Source organism: Hipposideros armiger, unplaced genomic scaffold (assembly GCF_001890085.2).
Source record: "Hipposideros armiger isolate ML-2016 unplaced genomic scaffold, ASM189008v1 scaffold_264, whole genome shotgun sequence".
NCBI classification, from domain to species: Eukaryota; Metazoa; Chordata; class Mammalia; order Chiroptera; family Hipposideridae; genus Hipposideros; species Hipposideros armiger.
In genome coordinates this window covers 1,866,594-1,884,390 of record NW_017731614.1, presented here as the reverse complement: position 1 = coordinate 1,884,390, position 17,797 = coordinate 1,866,594, and the positions used below count along the sequence as shown (strand labels likewise).

Below are 17,797 nucleotides of genomic sequence, written 5' to 3'. Positions count from 1 at the left end.
AAACCGCTAATTTTAACAAAATGACAGAAAAAAACCCCAAAATACTATCTACAGAGAAACCCATCCTGACCCCACCCCCACACACACACACCCTCCCATACATCTGACCAGGCCTCAGTCCTGGGTGCCCAGGGAGCTCCCTCCCAGTCTCTCCCCACCCCCCACCCATCTCTCTCTCTCACACACACACACACACACAAACGCACAGGCTTGGGGTGGGGGCTGGCCAAAAACAAGTACCAAAATAGTTCTAGAAAGGACTGTCCAGCCTGGCACTATCTAGTCCAGGCATTAGAAAAATATTACTTTTTTAAAGAGATGGGGAAAGGATGTAGTGTGGAATGGGAGGTGGCATGGGCTGCCAACCCCAGCTGTCCTCCCCTGTGGCATCTGGCCTCCAGGGTAGCCAACTGCCTGTAGGAGGGGCCAGTCCACATCCATCCCAGGGGCTCTGAGCCAAGTTCCAGGCCCACACCCTGGGGTTGCCCAGGTGCCAGGGTGGGCAGCTGCCGCTGGAGCCCACAGGTTAGCACGTATAGGTCTATGCGAAGGGCAGGAGGCAGGGGTCCTGGATCCCAGCTCCAAACAGGGCATTTAGTGGCCAGGTAGTTTTGGCCTTCCTGGTGGAGGAAGAGAAGGGTCAACAGAAAGCCAGGGAGACCAAAAGGGGCAGGCGGCCTGGCCACAAAGGTGCCACCACTCAGCCTCCTCTTCAGAGCAGGCAAAAGGGCCACCCCACCCACCTACGGGCAAGGACCTTGCAGTGATACCTGGAGGGCTGGCCAAGCGTCTGATCACTGACCACATCTGGCCCACTGAGACCAGGGCGTGGCCAGGGTATCCCAGCAAAAGAAGAGCTGGGGTGCCTGCCATGCTGGGGTGGGGAGCACTAGGTAGCAAATAGGTTGGGTAAACCCACTGGCCCCAGATCTGGGCAGGGGTACCACACTGAGCCTGGAGCAGGAGCCAGTCAGCCTCAGGCCAGGCCCCACTCGGCTCACCCAGCAGGGCCCGGCCTTGTGTGCCTGAGTGATCTCATCAGCTGAAATGGGCTGACCCAACCAGACCCTGAGCCCCGAACTGCCGCCACCACCGTAAGTGGTTTGGTCTGGCCTCATTGCACACACCACCCATGACATTCGGGGGCTGATGTGCTGGCCCTGTTTTTATAATACAGAATTATGAGAATCATGTCCATATGGGTCCCCAAAGCCCCTGCCAGAACACCACTGGAAGGCAGCCAGGCCTTGGGGAATGCTGACATTACGGGCCCGCTAGGGTTTCCGGTTCGAAGCCGGGGCAGGGGGCCCCACAGGGGCTGAGGCTGAAAGGTGAAGACCAGGTAGACCCAGGGTTCCCCACACCTGCAGCACCTCATTTGATCAGGATGGCACAGGCTCGAGCCTCGTCTTCCACCAGATTCCTCAGATTCTTCTCAGATTCCTCTGAAGAGCTGGGGGCAGGGGGCTGTGATCAAGATTTGGGGTCTGGCCCCCCTCCTCAGTCCTGTTAGGTTGGCTGAGGGTCGGGGAGGGAGGCTGGGGAGCCAGGGCAGCCCCTTCTGTGGATCCCGCCCACCTCACCCCAGGAAATCCTTTACGTCTTCCACTGTGACGTCCCCTGTCGTGTCCAGTGTGGTGTCAGCACTGGTGGCCGAGTCAATGGACATTGGTGAGAGTGTGGCCTCAGGCGGCTCTGGGGTGTCTGTAGGGAAAAAGTGATCAGGCCTCGGCCAGGGCCCTTGGGTACCCTCTGTACCTGGGGACCCAGTCTCAAACCCAGTGCATGGTGGGACATGGCAATGACAGACCCCTACGTCTCCCCTGCCGGCCATGCCCCTCCCCAGGCTTCTAGCCTTGGCTCAGCTGCTGCCTCCTGCAGGGCCAGGCCTAACGTCTGGGCTGCTCAGTGTCCTGTCACCCCTATTTCACACCCAGCCCCTCACCAGTTCCCTTGCTGTGGACAGGATTTGGGCTTCCATCGTGGCTCCGTGGGCCCAGGATGATGCCTGGGGTCCCATTAGCCTGGCTCAGCTTGGGTGATTCTTGGAGCCTGTAGCTGCAGAGACAGGGCCATGATGGGGTCACAGGCAGGTACCTCAAGGCTCAAGGACCAGACCCCTGTCCTCCCATTCCTGAGCCTAGAACCAGAGAGGAGTGACACCAGGCAAAGCCACCCTTGCTCCATGCAGAATCTGGGGATGGGGCTGAGACTAGCCTTGGTCACAGGCCTCCCAGGCCAAGGGCTGCCCCCCTCCACACCTGGCACAGGCGGCATTGCGGGGCCAGCTGATATCCAGCGAGCAGAGCGGCTCTGTGATGTTCCGGGCACTTAAGGAGAAGCGTTCAAACTCTGATGGGGAAATCAGGTAAAAACCTGGGTGGGGTGGGAGATAAACGAAGAGTGCAGTTAGCAGCAATGCTCCCACCACAGCCCCTCAGCTCGTCTCCACCCTGCACGTGCTGGCTGGCCCTGCCCCATCCTGGCTGGTGCTGTGTCCCCCAATCAGGATCACCCTTTCTGCTGACACTCCCTGGCCCAGTCTGTTCCCTCTCGGGTCCCCTGCCCCAGGAAGCCTTCGCCTCACCCTGGCCGTGGCGGGTGAAGACACAGGAGGCGATGCCGCTGATGTCTTCCTTCCGGATACAGGAGTAGTGCACCTGGGGCCTCAGGCCAGGCACCGAGAAGACGTGCACGTCACCCAGGTTGGTGAGGCAGGCCAGGCAGGTCTCAGCATAGTCCTCGCAGGCCACGCTGGCAAAAGTGGCCAGTGCCACCTTGCGCACACGACAACCCTCATGGGCTGTCAGCTTGAACTTGGTCTTGGCGCTCACCTTGGGCAGTGTAAACACCTGACAGCAGGCAGGTGGCTATAGTGAGCAGATCCTGGCCCTACCCACGCCCCCAGGGCCACTCCCTCCCAGGGGCCAGCGCCAGCCCCATCCAGAGCCCAAACATGCCACTCAAGCTTGTACCACCTCTGCCTGGCTTCACACTGTTCCCAGAAACCTCCCAGGGTCCCTCCTGGGAGAGCCTGACAAAACCAGTCACACTGGGTTATGAGGGTTAGATGGCTGATATCCCCCCAAACTATGACCTCCTGCCAGACAGAGCCCTGGGGAGTAGTCAAGGGGTCCTGGTGGGGACTCAGTGAGAAAGGAGGGTCCTGCAGGAATACAGCAAGCTGAGGGTTCATCGAGGTTCTTCACAGGCACGTCTGGGCTGGGGAGGGTTCTCAGAAGGGTCTTGGCAGGTAGGGATACAGGTAGGGCAGGGGTTCCTGGAGACCCAATGGTGTCTAGGAGGCAGGAGCCTGCAGGGGGTCTCTGAGGCAGCTCACCTTGAACTGTTCCTCAGATGCAATGAGTACCGCATGGCCACCCTGCATGTCGGGCGCCTGCGCCAGGTCCCGCGAGGCCTCATAGGGCTCAGGCAGCGGACGGCCACGCCCATCCAATACAGCGATGGCCACCACGGGTGCACGATGCATCAGCTGCACCTCCTTGCCCAGCACGGCCTCCACCACCCGCTCAGGCCACTTCTCGCTGCCCGCTGCTGCCGCTGGCACCTCCAGCGCGTAGGCAAACACGGAGCCCGAGTTGGTGCCTGCCCACATGGTGGGTCCGTGGTGGGCTGCTGCAGGGCAACAGGCTGGTGAGGCAGGGTGTCTGCCCATACGCCACAGGTTCCTCCCCTCCTCTCCTGATGCCCTGGGACCTAGCACCGGTTCTCCCCAGTGACCCCAGCCAGCCTCGTGGCCTTGGACACCTTCTCTGTCCTACTAACCACAATCAGGGCTTCGGATGCAGCCCTCCCACAGAGGCAGGAACAGCCTCTCGGGTATCTCCATGGGGATGTCAACAGCACACAACTGAACCCTGATCTGTCCAACACCATCCTGCTGCACCTTCAGCCCTGTCTCAATGATGCTGCCTCATCCCAAAGCCCCAACTCTCCCCATCCCCCACATCCCATCACAAGTCCTATCGACACTCTCAGTCTAGGGCTCTCACCCCAAAGGGGCCTGGCTGTGCCCCCTGCTTCACCCCCACCACTTTCAGTATGTCCTCCACACAGCAGCCAGACACGAAATCCGGGGCCTGAGGCCGTCTCGCCTGCTTTCCCTGCGAGCTGAACCTCTGGAGAAGGTCCTTTCGTGAAGAATCAAAGCTAAAAGCCCAGGAGCCAGGGTGGGCCGGAGCAGTCACGGCTGTGCACCGGGCATGGATGGATGACTTCAGCAACAACCATCAGGGGGAGCCAAACCCCAGAGACAAGTTAGTGAGCAAGTCGTCATGCAGCCAACAACCCATGGTCCTTCTCACCAGGACCATGGAACAAGGTAGAGAACCCTGGGGCTGCACATCCAAAAAATGGGAAAATCCACTGGACAAAAGACCCTTGACAGTAACACCAGAAGTGGGGGGCCCTCTCTCTGACTCAAGGGACTGAAAGACACATCAGTGAAACGCCACATTCGGACTAACTGGATGCTGACCCAGCACCAACCCTAAAATGCATTTCTGACATGAATGTAGAGAGCCACCAGTGGACCAAGTGTGACAGGGAACTCTGGGACCAGTGTCAACTCCATGGGGTATGACACAGGCACCATGGCTGCAGGTCACATCTGTTAGACACACACTGAAGTACTCACACAGGGTTTTCCATTAAAACTACTCCAGCAAGGTCAACAACAGTGTGTGGCAGTGGCAACAGCAGCAGGTAAGGTATGTGGGGTGCCCGCAGTCCTCTCTGTTTTTGTGCATGGTTCAGTCTCCATTATATGTTAAAAATCAATCAGTGAATCAGAGAAGCACCTCGCTTCTCTGTGCAGGACCTTCTCAGGGCTCCAACCACTCCAGGTAAAAGCGGCCAGCACCAGTGCCTCCAGGAGCCCTCTCCCTCCACTGCAGACACACTCGCAGGCAGTCTCCCAGCACATGCCCACCTCAGGGCCTTGGCACTGGGGTATCCCGTGCTCTACTCCCCCAGATCTTGGGCTCTCAGGTCCCAGAGGCTCTGCTGGCTCACTCATCAACCCCATGCCATCAGAAATTCCAGGGGACTGTTTGGCTGGCCGAGACACCCTGTCACCAGCCCAGTAATGCTTTCCAACTCCTGGAAGATGGGGTCCCAATCCCTCCCCTACCACAGCCCATTCCCTAGATGGCCAACTGAGGCCCGTTCCTCCAACCTGTCCCTCTCCTGGCCTCACCATCTCGAAGGAACGTGTCAGCGAAGTAGAGGCAGCGCACCACGCCCGAGAGTGAGTCATCGGCCGAGCGGGGCTCAATGCGGCGCTGCACGGGTGTCATCTCTACGTCATGGGGGCAGGCCTGCTCTGCCAGCTGTGCATTGGCCTCCTGCAACTGGGGGGCCATGGGGCTCTGGGACACTGTCTTCTCCCACACAGCCTGGTACCCAACATCCCATCACCCTCCCCTGCCCACCCTGACCACCTGGGGGCTGGGGGCTGCTGAGGGGTGGGCGGCAGAAGCTGAGCAGACACCGGGCTCCAGGCCTGGCTCCATTTCTTCAGCTGGGCCTGGGAAGATGGCACCCAGCGGCTGGCCCCAGCTCACCTTGCTGTTGGCATTAGTGGCCCGCTTCTTGCCTGAGACTCGGCTCTTGCGGATTCGCCTAAAAGACTGGCGCAGTGACTTCTTGAGCGACTTCACCCGGGAGAGAGGCCCCTCCATGGCCAGGGAGTCATTGGGGTGAAGAGTGCACCTGGGGGCAGACAGGTGCCAGTTGTGTTATGGAGCAGCCTCCTGGAGCAGCCACTGTGCTCCTGCTGGCCCAGTGGGCCAGGTAAGAAGGGTCCCAGGTCAGGAAGCCCAAACTCCTCTTTGTTGCCCGGCCAACCCAGCAGATGGTGGGCTTAGAACTCCAGCAGCACTTCACATAAGGACGAAGCTGACAGAGGCAACTGAGCCAGCTCCGCCACACCAAATCTTACAAGGGGAAACAGGCCAGGGTGGGTGTGGGGAAACATTAGAGGTCCCATAGAAGGCTGGGGCCAGCTCTGCAGGCTCTGGGCCCGCCTCCACACACCTGGCCAGCACAGGGCTCTTGCGCTGGTAGTCAAAGAGACCAAAGCCATGACTGGTACCAAAGGCCACGAGGTTCCACTCGGTGTGGAGCGTGACAGCAGTGACGGCGGCTGGTGGCAGGCACTGAACCAGCACTCGGGGCTGGAAGCCGGCGGGCCAGGGCAGAGGCCCCATGCGTGGGCTCAGCCGCTCGTGGCCCTTCCACGTGAAGCCCTCGCGGTCCTGGAGGAGGTCCACACTGGCCATGCTGACTGCCTGCTCTGATGGCAAGTCGCTGAGCTCCAGCACCAGCACCTGAGCCCGAAGCCAGGCAGGGGAGGGGTCAGCATGGAGGAGGGGCCACCGTTCCCACTTGAACCCACAAAGCCACTGACGGGGGTTCTAGGATTGTTTCCAGTTCATCCACTGAGTAAGCACTTATTGAATGCCTTCTGTATACCAGGGCCCTCACTGAGCACCAAGGAACACAGTGGTGACCAAGACCCATTTGGTCCCTGCCCTCCTGGAGCAAAGTACCCCACCACCACCACACCTGTCTCCCATTTAGCAATAAGCACACCTTGAGCACCTTCTGCATACTGTGGGAGTGCTGGGGGCACAGCAGTGACCCAGACCCACTGGTCCCTGCCCTCCCAGGGTTCATCTAACAGCTGTGTTTCCACCTCAGCCCCAACCCTCCATGGTTCCCTCCAGCCAGTGCTTGGACTTAAGGCCCCGACAACAGGCCCACCTGCCTGACTGGCCTGAGCCCAGCCAGCCCCACCTGGGGCCCCATTCCCATCTTGGGACTTTTGTCCATGCTGGTCTCTACCAATTCACCAGACCCCCAGTTCAGGCCCACCTCTTCCAGAAAGCCTGGGAACACCCAGGAGTACCTGGCCTGCGGTGCCAGCCACCACCATCTGGGCTGTGTACTTGCAGAGCACCATCTTCTGCACACCAAGCCGGGGGTCATCACTGTAGGGGTCAAAGCAGCCCACCTGGGGAATGGGATGGAGTGATGACATGGGGCAGACCCAGCACCAGGCTCCGCGGGCCGGGGGAGGGGCCCACCTTCCGGAAGGGTGGCCAGTCGTCCTCAGCAGCCTGGGCCAGGCTGTCAGCGTGCTCACAGTCTGTCTGGAAGAGGCCAGCTGTGCTCAGCTTGTAGAGCGGCCGCAGTGCCACGCCAGAGGCGTCCCAGAACCGCACAGTGCCGTCCTCGTGGCTGCAGGGAGGGTACCATCAGGCCCACACCAGGTCCCTGCACATTCTTCATCTACTCATCAGTGATCACTCACTAAGCACCTACTGTAAATGCCCAACACTGGGCAGACTCCTATGCGTATAGCAAATAGGACCAACTGTATAGGGCAAACACATTCTGCGTGCCTACTATGTGCCAGGCCACGTGTACCTGGGCCCTTCAAACAGGGTGAGAAGGTGTGGAAATAATCACTAGCATGAAGAGCCTGAAATGGAAGAGGGGGTAATCCAGGGAACAAAGGACTAGGAGGTTCTGCCCCAGAAAAGGTGATCAGGAGTTAGCAGGTCACAGAGCAGAGGGATCAGCTGGGGCATGAGGCAGCCAAGCAGGCAGGCCAGCAGGAAGACTGGGAGGCCAGGAGGCAGCAGAGAGGAAGTGAAGGGAGGAGCAGGCAAGTCTGGAAATAGCCTCAGGTGGGAATCCCTGGCGTGAGGAGCGTGAGTCTGTGGAGCTGGCTGGGAAACCTCCAGCAAGCCCTGAAAGCCACTAGCAGGGGAGGGGATGCAGGAATCAGAGGCCCAACGGTCCCAGCATAGGCAGGCAGCAGGGGCAAGGCAGGAAGTTGGGGCCTGAGTCACCTGGCACGTCAGCGCCCGCCAGGCCCAGGCCGGGCTGGGCTCTCCAGCACCTGCCCTGGGCAGCTCGGCGTGGGCCGGCCCAGATTTTCCAGTCCCAGGGCAGGCTGGGTAGGTGGAGCTCAGTTCCAAGCCAAAAGGCAGGGCAGGGAGGGGCTTGAACCGAGGTCTAGGAAGCTACATCCCAACCCACTCTGCTAGAGGGGGTGACCAGGTCCTACCAGGAGCCGGGCCTGAGTCACTGGGCAGGTCAGTGCCCGCCTGTCCCAGGCTGGGCTCTCCCACACCTGCGTGGGCTGCACCAGGCCCCCGCCCCGCCCCAACACACACACACACACACACACACGTCACAGGTGTGCTTGGCCATGGGACTTGAAGGTCTGCCCTACCCGGTCAGCAGCAGCCCTCGCTGCGATGGCTCCTGGGCCAGGTTCCGGCCCCCAGTGATGGGCCAGCTCTGGGAAAGGGAAGCGGTGATGTCAGTGGGAGATCAGGACAAATGTCTTCTCCCCTCACCCTGAACTCTGGCATCCAGGACTGGTATACACACACCTGTCACATTCCCACCCCTAGGCCAAGGCCTGGGCAGTGTCCTTCATCAGGAACACCTTCCCTCCCCGAGACCACCCACTGCAGGATGCCCGGGTACACACTGAGGCACTGGAGGCAGGTGGGGGGCTCTGCTGCTCGCCAGCGCTCACAATGCGGGACCACAGCTTGGCAGGGACATTGGCAACGTGGGCCGAGCAGGTGATAGCGGACGAGTGCAGTGGAGCCAGGTACGGAGCAGGCACAGCTGGCCAGCCAGGCGTTTGCAGGTCTAGCACCACCAGTTCCTCTTCGAGCAGCACAGCCAGGGCCTGGGGCTCGTCGAACTCTGTGGGACAGGGCAGATGAGTGTGGCTACAGGTGGTGCTGGGCACAGGGTGGGGGAGGGCAGGGCACATACCGTCCTCAGGCTGTGTGCTGTGCACTGTGAAGAAGTCAATGATGCGGGAGGTGAAGTCCAGCGTCACTAGAGTCTCAGCCTGGAGCACACTCACACAGTGGCGGTCACCATAGCTGGCACGGGGCATGCCGCCACTGAAAATGATAAAGTGGCCCCTACACAGGGGCAGGGGAGCCATGTGAGCCCAGAGCGCATAATGCTCGATCCAGAGAAAACGCTGAAGGACATTTCTGTGCCCAGACCCCACCCTCTACCACCAGCCAGATGCAGCCCCCGACCCATACGTGAGACCCAGCTCCCCACCTACCCTGATTCACAGTTTCGCCACAGAATCTTATTGATGGCTTTGCAGGGGAAGGGGCCTGGAGGAATGGGACAGTGTCAGGCTCACTTGCTTGCCCAGAACAGAAGAGCCTCAGGTCACATTTCTCACCCATTTTCCCATTCCCATTCTGCTCCTACCAGTCCTGCCTGGGAGCTGCTTCCTGCCTCCCAGAGGAGAAGGCTCACCGAACCTGACTGTGCCCCACCAAGGGAGGTCTCGCCTTTGCAGATTTGGCTTGGTGTTGCTGCTTTCCATAAGTCCTCCTAAATGCCCCCATAAAGGCCCTGAGTGCCTGCCTTTGTGCTCAGGCAGCGGAGTTGGCCTTGGCCCGTGCAGTACTCACCGTAGGGCATGGTGGCTACCGTAGGCTGCGTTACTGGGGAGCTGCCGGTGTCCACAGACCAGATGGCATAGCTGCCATCGCTGTGTGAACTGACCAGTGTGCTGCCACTGCGCTCCCAGCACAGGCTCTCCAGCTGCTGTGGGGAAAGGCGAACAGGGGTGAGCAAGGCGGCCTGAGCAGAGGGCCCCAGCTGTGGGCACCAGCCTCTCACACACACCTGGTTCCCCAGAAAGATGCGGTCAGCACACTGTGCAGCCTGGTTCCAGATGACCAGCAGGCCCCGGCTGTAGCCGATAAGGATCTTGGTAGGGTCCCGCAGGTGTCCCTGGAGGGACTCTACGGGGCCTAGCGCCTTCCCGCACCGGTAGTCATCTGGCACACTGCAGAGGGAGCACAGGTGAGCCAGCAGGAGCACAGCCCAGGCACCGAGCGGGTGTGGGAAGTCCACCTGCCTCTCACCTTCGCAGAACCTCATCAGGGCCAAGGGTCTGTCCCTCAAGCAGCATCAAGGTGGGAACATCCAGGAAGAAGACACTGCCACCCTCGGTGCCCAGGGCTGCCATGTCGCCAGCACCCACGAGCAGGACCACAGTGATGCGGGCGAGGCTGGGTGGGCCACTGCAGGAGACGGGGAACGGGGGGGGATGGAGGGGAGGGGGGAGTGTTAACCCACCCAACCACCGAGGAGGGGTGCAGAAGGTGGTGAGCCACTACTGTTAGTTCATGATGGCCTCTCTGCTCACTAGGGCCTGATTATCGAGCAGGCTGGTGAACCAGGAAAGCAATGGTGGTGGCTGTGGGCATCATAATTAGCTCACTCAATTATTCCTCATTGTCGGAAGGAAAGGGACAAAAATAGGTTCCCCAGGTCTTGGAGATGGGCTTCCAAGCTCTTCCCACCCACTAGGAGGCGAAGGCAGGAACCAGGCCACCGCCTGGGCCAGGACCAGGAGATCCAGGACACATGGCTCTCCTGAGCCCCACCCAGAACCCCATCACCAGCCCTCTGGGTACACCCCTGACTTTGCAGGCAGGCCCCGGGTCACTCATGCCTGAAGAGGCTGGAAGACCCCAGTAATCCACCCCTGGGCTAGGGCTGCAGGAGGCTGTCTTTCAGCCCCAGCAGGAGCAGTACACGCTTCTTGCTGAGCTGGAGACAGGCATTTGGCAGCGTGAAGAACTCACGCACTCTGGCCACTTTAGCGAGGGCCAGAAGGTCCAGGGACTAAGAGGCCCCTTACACTCTCACATGAAGTTCAGGCCACTCCGGGGCGTCCTGTTAGCACCTCGAACAGCACAGACCAAAAGGACCCTCCTTGCTCCCAAACCCACCCTTTCACCTGTGTACACTATGACCTGTCACCCCACCTCCAATTTGAGACTGCGGGGGATCCTTGCTGATGTCAGCTCAGCTTAGAGCTGCCCGAGGCCCCAGACACCTCCATCATTGCCAGGAGTACAGGGCCACTCATCAGGTAAGAGAAGTCTGGGACACAACGCATACCCTCTCATCCTGCATCTCCTGGGGCTCCAGCAGTCTTGGAGCATGGACCCCACCTACTGACCTTGGGCTCAGTTGGAACTCCCCTTCTAACACCCACCAAGTTCATGTAGCACATCTCAGTGAAAAGGAGTCCAAATGCTGCCTTCTGGGACCCAGGCTCAGTTCACCATACCCCACCACCCTAAACCCCAGCCCCTAGGCAGCTCCCCAGTTCTACCATACCCGGCGGCTGGTCCTCAGCCAAGTTCACTCATACCTGGCACTGTCAAAGCCCAGCCGACTGGGCGGCTGGAAGCTGAGTGCTTCCTCCAGGTGAGCACAGCCATTATGGTGAATGATCTCCCAGAGATGTAGGCTGCTGTCATCCAGAAGGATCAGGAGGCGGCCCTGGTGGGTGAGCAGAGACCAAGACTGGGCTGGTGGGAACTGGGAGGGGGATGCCTGGGGGCCACGAGCCAGATGGCAGGGGCAGAGGCTTACCTGGCCAGGCAGGAAGTGCATCTGGGTGACAGTGGCCATGTCTCGGTGCAGGCCTGTGAACTCCACACCGGGTGCACCGTAGCTGAGGGTGAGGGGTCAAGGGCAGAAAGAAGCAGGTACAGGCTGAGCTACCCAAGCCTCCTTCTTTTCTAGAACCATTCCGATGGGCCCCAGCCAGGCCTGCCTCACCAGGTGGGCCCCCTCCCTGAAGAAGCACCATCCAGCACCCCCAAGGTATCCCCAGGCTCAGTGTGCAGGCTCCACTACACTCCTACAAGGCATGCTGCGGTACAATCTTCACTTCCTCATCTGTAAAGTGGGGTAGTGACTCCTACCTCGTAGGGCTGACATTGGGCAAGAGAGGATAAAAACATGCCCGGGATGTTTGGCCCAGGCCTGGCATATGCCCAGGGCTCAGCTCTATGTCAGCCTCACGTGTCTGTGTGCACGAGAGCCAACCCGCAGGCCGGATCACACAGGCACAGATGCCAAGCCAGGCCTGGGTAGGGAAGCCCAAGGCAGAGCCGAGTCCAGGTTGCCTCTTCCCACAGCTCCAGGCCCAACTCCAGCCATGGGCCAGGAAACCAACTTCCCTCCAGGGAAGCCCCCACCACAAGGGAGAAGAGGCCGTGGCCTGCCCATGAAACAGACCAGCATACAGAGGCTTGGTGAGGTTGGATAACCTGCTTCAAGTGCCTGGCATCAGTGCCAGGGTCCCAGCAAGCTCTGACAGTGGATGGGGAGGGCATATGGGGCCCCAGAAGGGAGGGCAAGGGAAGGGTCTGCGATGTTGCCTGGGGACAACGCAGGAGCCAAGCCGTTGCTTGGAGATGGAGCTGGGATTCCCTGCAGGAGCTGGGAGCACACAGAAGAGGGGACAAAAGAGAGGGCAAGATGGCTGGGCGGGAACCAGGGTCACCAAGGAGACAGGCCAGCCTGGAGGGGGAGGGGTGGTTTCTGAGTCCCAAGCCATCTTCTCCAGCCTCAGTTTCCCAGCCCAGGGCTCCAGGCTGGGGTGGTTTGGGGGAAGGAGGGAAGGGCTGGGGAGAGCTCCGTCCTCCTCTGAGGCTGTCTCCTAGTGTGTACAACAGGCTCTTTGTGAGCACAAGGAGCCAGTGCCCAAGAAAGACCAGGACACCAGGAGGGCCAGCTCTAGAGGCTTACGAGACCACCGACTGCAGGAGGAACACAATACATGTGTAGGGCGGGACAGCACCTCAAGAGGCAGGAGCAGCAGGCCAGGAAGTGGGCGTCCAGAGGAGGGGGCAGCCAGCCAAGCCACAGCCCCTAAAGTAGGTAAGTTCACCAACTGCAGGTCCAGATGCCCACTCCTGGCTGGCCAGTGCCCCCAGCCAGGGGTGGGGAGACCCCACCCTTCTCCCTCCCCTTTACAAGCATTGCTCATTTTGTGTCAACTGATAACCTCAACGAGGATACTGGGACCCAGAGGGTCACACAGGGAGGGGTGGAGGTGGGCATCCCTTACTAAGTAGCCACCAGACACTGCACCTCCGTTTCCCTGAGTGAGGGACTTCCCTTCTGGCAGTGGGGGTGGGATGCTCCGTGGCAGGCAAGAAGGCATTCAGCTGTCTTCTTGCCCCCACCCTGCCCCCACCCTGTGCTTGCAGGGAAAATGCCCACTTTGTGCAGCTCACATGGTCCATTGTGCAGCTGCCAGCATCCAGGTGGGGGCTGAGCTGCGCTCACCATGCAGAGCCTGGCACTGCCTCCAGCCCCTCAGATGAACACACGTGTCTTCATAGTCACACACGTATGTGTGCCCAGTTTTCAGGGCAAGGCTGGCTGTGTGACCCTGGCCCATCCACTACCCTCAACAGGTACGATGATCAGCCAGCCCACAAGCTTGGCCTCCCTAGTCACAGTTGCTGGGACAATGGATCACAGGGTCGCCTAGATAACTGGCTGGCTGAAATGCAGCAAGGGACAGCTGTGGCCACTGCAAGCTGAGCCCCCCCATTATCTCTGTGAGGACGTATCCCAAGGCAGAAGCTGTGCCAGCCGCCACCAGGATCTAGGCACCTCCCACAGCCTCCCAGGCTGGGCCCTACCCACAGCACACAGGGAGCTACAAGCAGGTGGTCCTCACAGCCCTGAAGGCCATGGCCCGCAAAGGATACATCTTGACGGCCCCAGACCTGGTGCCAATGGCCATGATGCGAAGCTCGGGGTCAAAGGCCAGGGCACTGGGCTGGTTAGGGAAGCCATGCTCCACGGTCTGTGGGAGAGGGGAGAGCATCTGTACAGGCACAGCTGCACCCCAGTCTACGCTGAGGCCCACCGCCCCCCAAGGCAGCCTTCAGGGTCTGCCGCTGCTGCACACGTGGGAGATTCAAGCTGAGTCCACCTGTGCTCTGTGACTGCGTCCTCAGCTCTGAAACGGGCAATCACACCTCCAGTTGGTATGGAAGGGTCTGAGCCCCCAGGCCCCACCAGAGGCCGAAGCCTGGCCAAGCCCCTGTCCCTCTCAACACCCATATCCACCCCACTGTGCACAGGGCTCTGCAAACAAAAAGGGAAAACAAGGTTCAACAAGGGGCACCCATAGAAGTGGAGCCCATCTGCCTCAGGAAGCAGGGCTCCGCACCCCATTCCTAGAGGCACAGACTGAAGCTGGTGAGGCATATTGCTTCCTCGGGTTCCCCGTGAAGTCCATGGTGCTCCCCAAATACAGGCCCTGCGTGGAGGTCAGAGGCCAACACCTAAGGTCATCTAGACAGAGGCTCTAGACAAGCGGTTCTCAACCTGTGGGTCACGACCCCTTTGGGAGTCGAACATCCCTTTCACAGGGGTCGCCGGGTACTTTTATGTGGGCGTATCTGCATGTGGGCCTGGAGACGGATAGAGGAGCTGTGTCTCGGTTCCTAAGACCATCGAAAATATGTTTTCCGATGGTCTTAGGTGACCCCTGTGAAAGGTTGAGAACCGCTGCTCTAGACAATGCCCAGAAGCTACCCCGCAACCCTCAGACTCAGAAACAGGGAGAGACTGAGGCCCAGACGAGCTTCCTGCCCAGACCCTAAAGGTGTCACCCACCTCCCAGACTTGGGTTCCCTAGCTAGAAACTGAGGAATATGATTCCCACCCTCATCTGTGGTGAAAATGGTGTAAAGGGGGCCTGTGCACTGGGGTGTCAGTGTAACAGCCCCCACCTGGTCCTCTGCTCCTGGCAGGGCCAGTCCCAGTGCAGATTGGCCCTGGCCCCAGCAGTCTGACTTAGGCTTTCCTCCATTGCCCACCCACCCACAGCGCTCCCACACATTCCCCTGAGGCCTAGGTAGGGGCGCCCTTCCCTAGGAAGCCTGCACCTCCAGCCCCATCCTCAGCGCCAATGTGGGATACTACCTGTGGGCCATGGGAACCCCCTGACCACTGTCTCAGCAAGACACACATTTGTAAGAAACCCTGGTTCCCGGGCCTGTTGCCCCAGCCTCTCTCCTGCCTCAGCCCATCCGGGCAGGGCCTGAGCCCTCTGGACAGATGCCTTGGTCTTGGGCTAGTCACAGCACTCTCCAAGCTTCACCTGCCCATCTAGGCACCGGGGCCAGTGAGTCCACCTGAGGACACAGTTACCCATTTGGCTGGGAGTGAGGGCAGCGCCCCTTTCCCACCAGTACTGCCACACCAATGCTGAATCTGACCCACATCTGGGCCGACCCCTCCTCTGCTTGGGACACCCCCAGGGGCTCCCAGCTAACTCCGAGTAAAAGCCAAGTCCTCACATCTGACCCCTCTCCTCCTCCCACTCTCCAGCTCCCTTGACTCCAGGCCTAGTGGCCTTTTGCTCTCCTCCAATTTACTAGGAAGGCTCCTGCCTCAGGGCCTTTGCATCTACTCTCCCTCTACCTGAAATGCGCTTCACCCCGCACTCACCATGGCAGGCTCCTGCCCATCACTCAGGTCCTAGTTCAGGAGTCTACTCCTCAGAGGCCCCCGTAAGCCACCCTGGCCTCAGCAGCCACCCCCATCCACATGCTCCAGCCCTCACCCTACTTTACTTTCTCCACAGCACTGGAAACCATCCACACTGCTGCACATTTTACTCTCTTGTTTTGCCTTTTTACTGTCTCCCCCACTAGGACATCAGCCCCCCGAGTGAAGAGGTATTTATCCCTTTGGGCCACTTCAGTGTTCCCAGCCCATACAAAAACTCACACACGGTAGTTCTTGTATCCCACAGACAATTTGTAGGCAGGGCTGGGATGTGGACAAAGTACATGCTTGCCCCTGACCTGCCTCCCCCCTCGGGAACCTGGGGCCTATTCTCTAGTGATCACCCACCACGCCCTCTGGAAAGTAAGCACCTTGCCTAAGACCACCCTCTCCGACACTGCTGCCCACTCAGGATGGGACCTCACCCTCCTTAGTGGGGAACCCGCACCTTCTGCCAACCCAGGGCCATCCAGAGGGAGCCGAACTCCCCCACCATGTGTCTCAGGTCCCCACTTCACACCCCAACTCACTGGCTGAGGAAGTGACACCTTAGCCCAGTGCCTGCCCCATCATTCTTCTCACCTCACAGGGACTCACCCTCATAGCCACCTAGCACAGGAAAGGGGACATCTGGGAGCACATGGGCACCAGCCCTCCCTCAAGGCCCACAGGCCTGTGACAGGTTCTTGGCCACCAAGTCTGAGGATCCTGGCAGCCCCCCACCTGCCCCAAGAGATGTCTGGGTGCCTCAGCTACTCCAGGTCCAGCTGTCTGTCCCAAGGATTCCTCCTGGACAAGAGTCTCCTCTTGGGCCACAGCAGCCCCTCAAAGTTAAAGTCAAATCCCACCAACAAAAGGACACAGGACAGGGCCGGCCTAGGGGCTCAGTTGGTTAAGAGCGTGAGCTCGAAGCAACAGGGTTGCCGGTTCAATTCCCACATGGGCCAGTGACGCTGCGCCCGAGGTGAGCTGCCACTGAGCTGCCAACAGGTGGCAGGATGGCTCAGCTGGTGAGAGTACACGCTCCAAACAACAAGGTTGCCAGTTCAATTCCCACATGGGATGGTGGACTATGCTCACCTGCAACTAAGATTGAACACAGCACCTTGAGCTGAGTGGCCCTGAGCTGCCGACAGGCAGCCGGATGGTGACTGGACTTGGAGCTCAGCTAGCTGTGCCCTTAACAACTAAGACTGAAGGACAACAAACTTGGCTGTTCCCCTTCCCCAATAACCCAACACTGTTCCCCTTTCCCAATTCCCCAATACAATTCCCCAATAAAATCTTTACAGGACAAAGTGCCCCAGCTCCATCTGGGACTTTGGACTAATCACCCCACTCTGAACCTCAATTTTTTCACCTGCAGGATGGAGAGAACAACTCAGACCCCCAAGAGCAGTGAGGAATCAGAGGGCTTTGAGGCCAGAGCAGACACTGGGAGAAGTTAGCAAGGCGCAGGCTGGGGGTTCACGCAGCCACATATCAGTGCAGAGGGAGGCGGGGACTGAAGGCTGCCTGTTTCCCATGGCCCCTCTTGTCCTACCCAGGGAAAGAAAGGAGGGGCAGCCCTCCGCCCCCACCTCCGTCTTGGTCTGGAGGCCCATGTAACACAGGGAACCAGGGCCCACAGCAGGAATGAAAGTGGCCCCATTTCACAACAAGGGAAACTGAGGCCCCATGATTTAAAGTGCAGTTGGGTACACAGCCCTCGGCAGGGCAGGGCAGAGTCTAAAGCTGTGGGGGAGGGAGGAGAGGAACATGGAAGGGATTTCCCAGCCCCACCCCACCCCCAACATCTGCCTCCTCTCCTCATCCCTCCTGCCCCACCCGGGTGTGAAAGGAAAACAAACCCTGGCCCTGAGCTGCCCCAAGGGCTGAAAGGGGTGTGGAAGAGCCCCCAAAGGAAGAGAGATAAAGAGAGAGACAGAGTGAGAGTTCGAGAGACCCCCGCCCCCCAGACAGACTGAGGCGGAAAGAGGCAGGCAGGAAGAGACAGGCAAAGACTCAAAGATGCTAAGACAGAAATGAAGAGGCTGCGAGGTGGAGGAAACACAGGAGACACACAGGGACAGAGGCAGAGACACCTCTCCCCAAACACACGGGCATACACTGAGGATAGGGAGGCGGTCACAGTCAGGGGCAGAGACCCGGACACATGTAGAGTCGCACAGAGACGCAGAGACAGGGCCACTGAGGCCCAGAGACCTGGAGAGGCAGACACGGAAAGTCAGCGAGAGACGCAGACCCACCCAGAGAGCGGAGCAGGGTCGGAGGCGGGAACTGGGGCCCGCCGAGGGGGCGCCGGCCGCGCCCCAGCCGGGCGCCCCCTCCCCCCGGGCCCGACGTGGCTTCGGCTCTCGGGCCCCCA

The 17,797-nt window shown here is 59.8% G+C and overlaps 1 protein-coding gene across 7 annotated transcripts in view; it reads right to left on the bottom strand.

Annotated features, from left to right (window-relative positions):
* Positions 1-9: 9 nt before the first annotated feature.
* The window catches only part of LLGL1 (LLGL scribble cell polarity complex component 1), an 18,082-nt gene continuing 294 nt past the window's right edge, over positions 10-17,797 (bottom strand). The window contains exons 2-23 of one of the 7 annotated variants that reach the window (XR_002125555.1): positions 13,617-13,714; positions 11,479-11,560; positions 11,255-11,385; positions 9,954-10,112; positions 9,712-9,874; positions 9,495-9,630; positions 9,134-9,188; positions 8,827-8,981; positions 8,531-8,754; positions 8,267-8,334; positions 7,110-7,263; positions 6,932-7,036; positions 6,058-6,350; positions 5,586-5,733; positions 5,219-5,372; positions 3,341-3,636; positions 2,588-2,852; positions 2,262-2,376; positions 1,946-2,058; positions 1,601-1,704; positions 1,374-1,453; positions 10-620 (exon numbers count right to left, since the gene is read on the bottom strand). Coding sequence is in view for 6 of the 7 variants with exons in the window: in XM_019656701.1 (XP_019512246.1) it covers positions 1,375-1,453; positions 1,584-1,704; positions 1,946-2,058; positions 2,262-2,376; positions 2,588-2,852; positions 3,341-3,636; positions 5,219-5,372; positions 5,586-5,733; positions 6,058-6,350; positions 6,932-7,036; positions 7,110-7,263; positions 8,267-8,334; positions 8,531-8,754; positions 8,827-8,981; positions 9,134-9,188; positions 9,495-9,630; positions 9,712-9,874; positions 9,954-10,112; positions 11,255-11,385; positions 11,479-11,560; positions 13,617-13,714 (3,114 nt within the window). In the remaining variant the exon portion in view is untranslated. Of the gene's footprint in view, positions 621-1,145; positions 1,454-1,578; positions 1,705-1,945; positions 2,059-2,261; positions 2,377-2,587; positions 2,853-3,340; positions 3,637-5,218; positions 5,373-5,585; positions 5,734-6,057; positions 6,351-6,931; positions 7,037-7,109; positions 7,264-8,266; positions 8,335-8,530; positions 8,755-8,826; positions 8,982-9,133; positions 9,189-9,494; positions 9,631-9,711; positions 9,875-9,953; positions 10,113-11,254; positions 11,386-11,478; positions 11,561-13,616; positions 13,715-17,797 lie in introns of those variants that run through there. The other 6 variants (XM_019656701.1, XM_019656700.1, XM_019656705.1 and 3 more) reach the window with 6 other exon arrangements.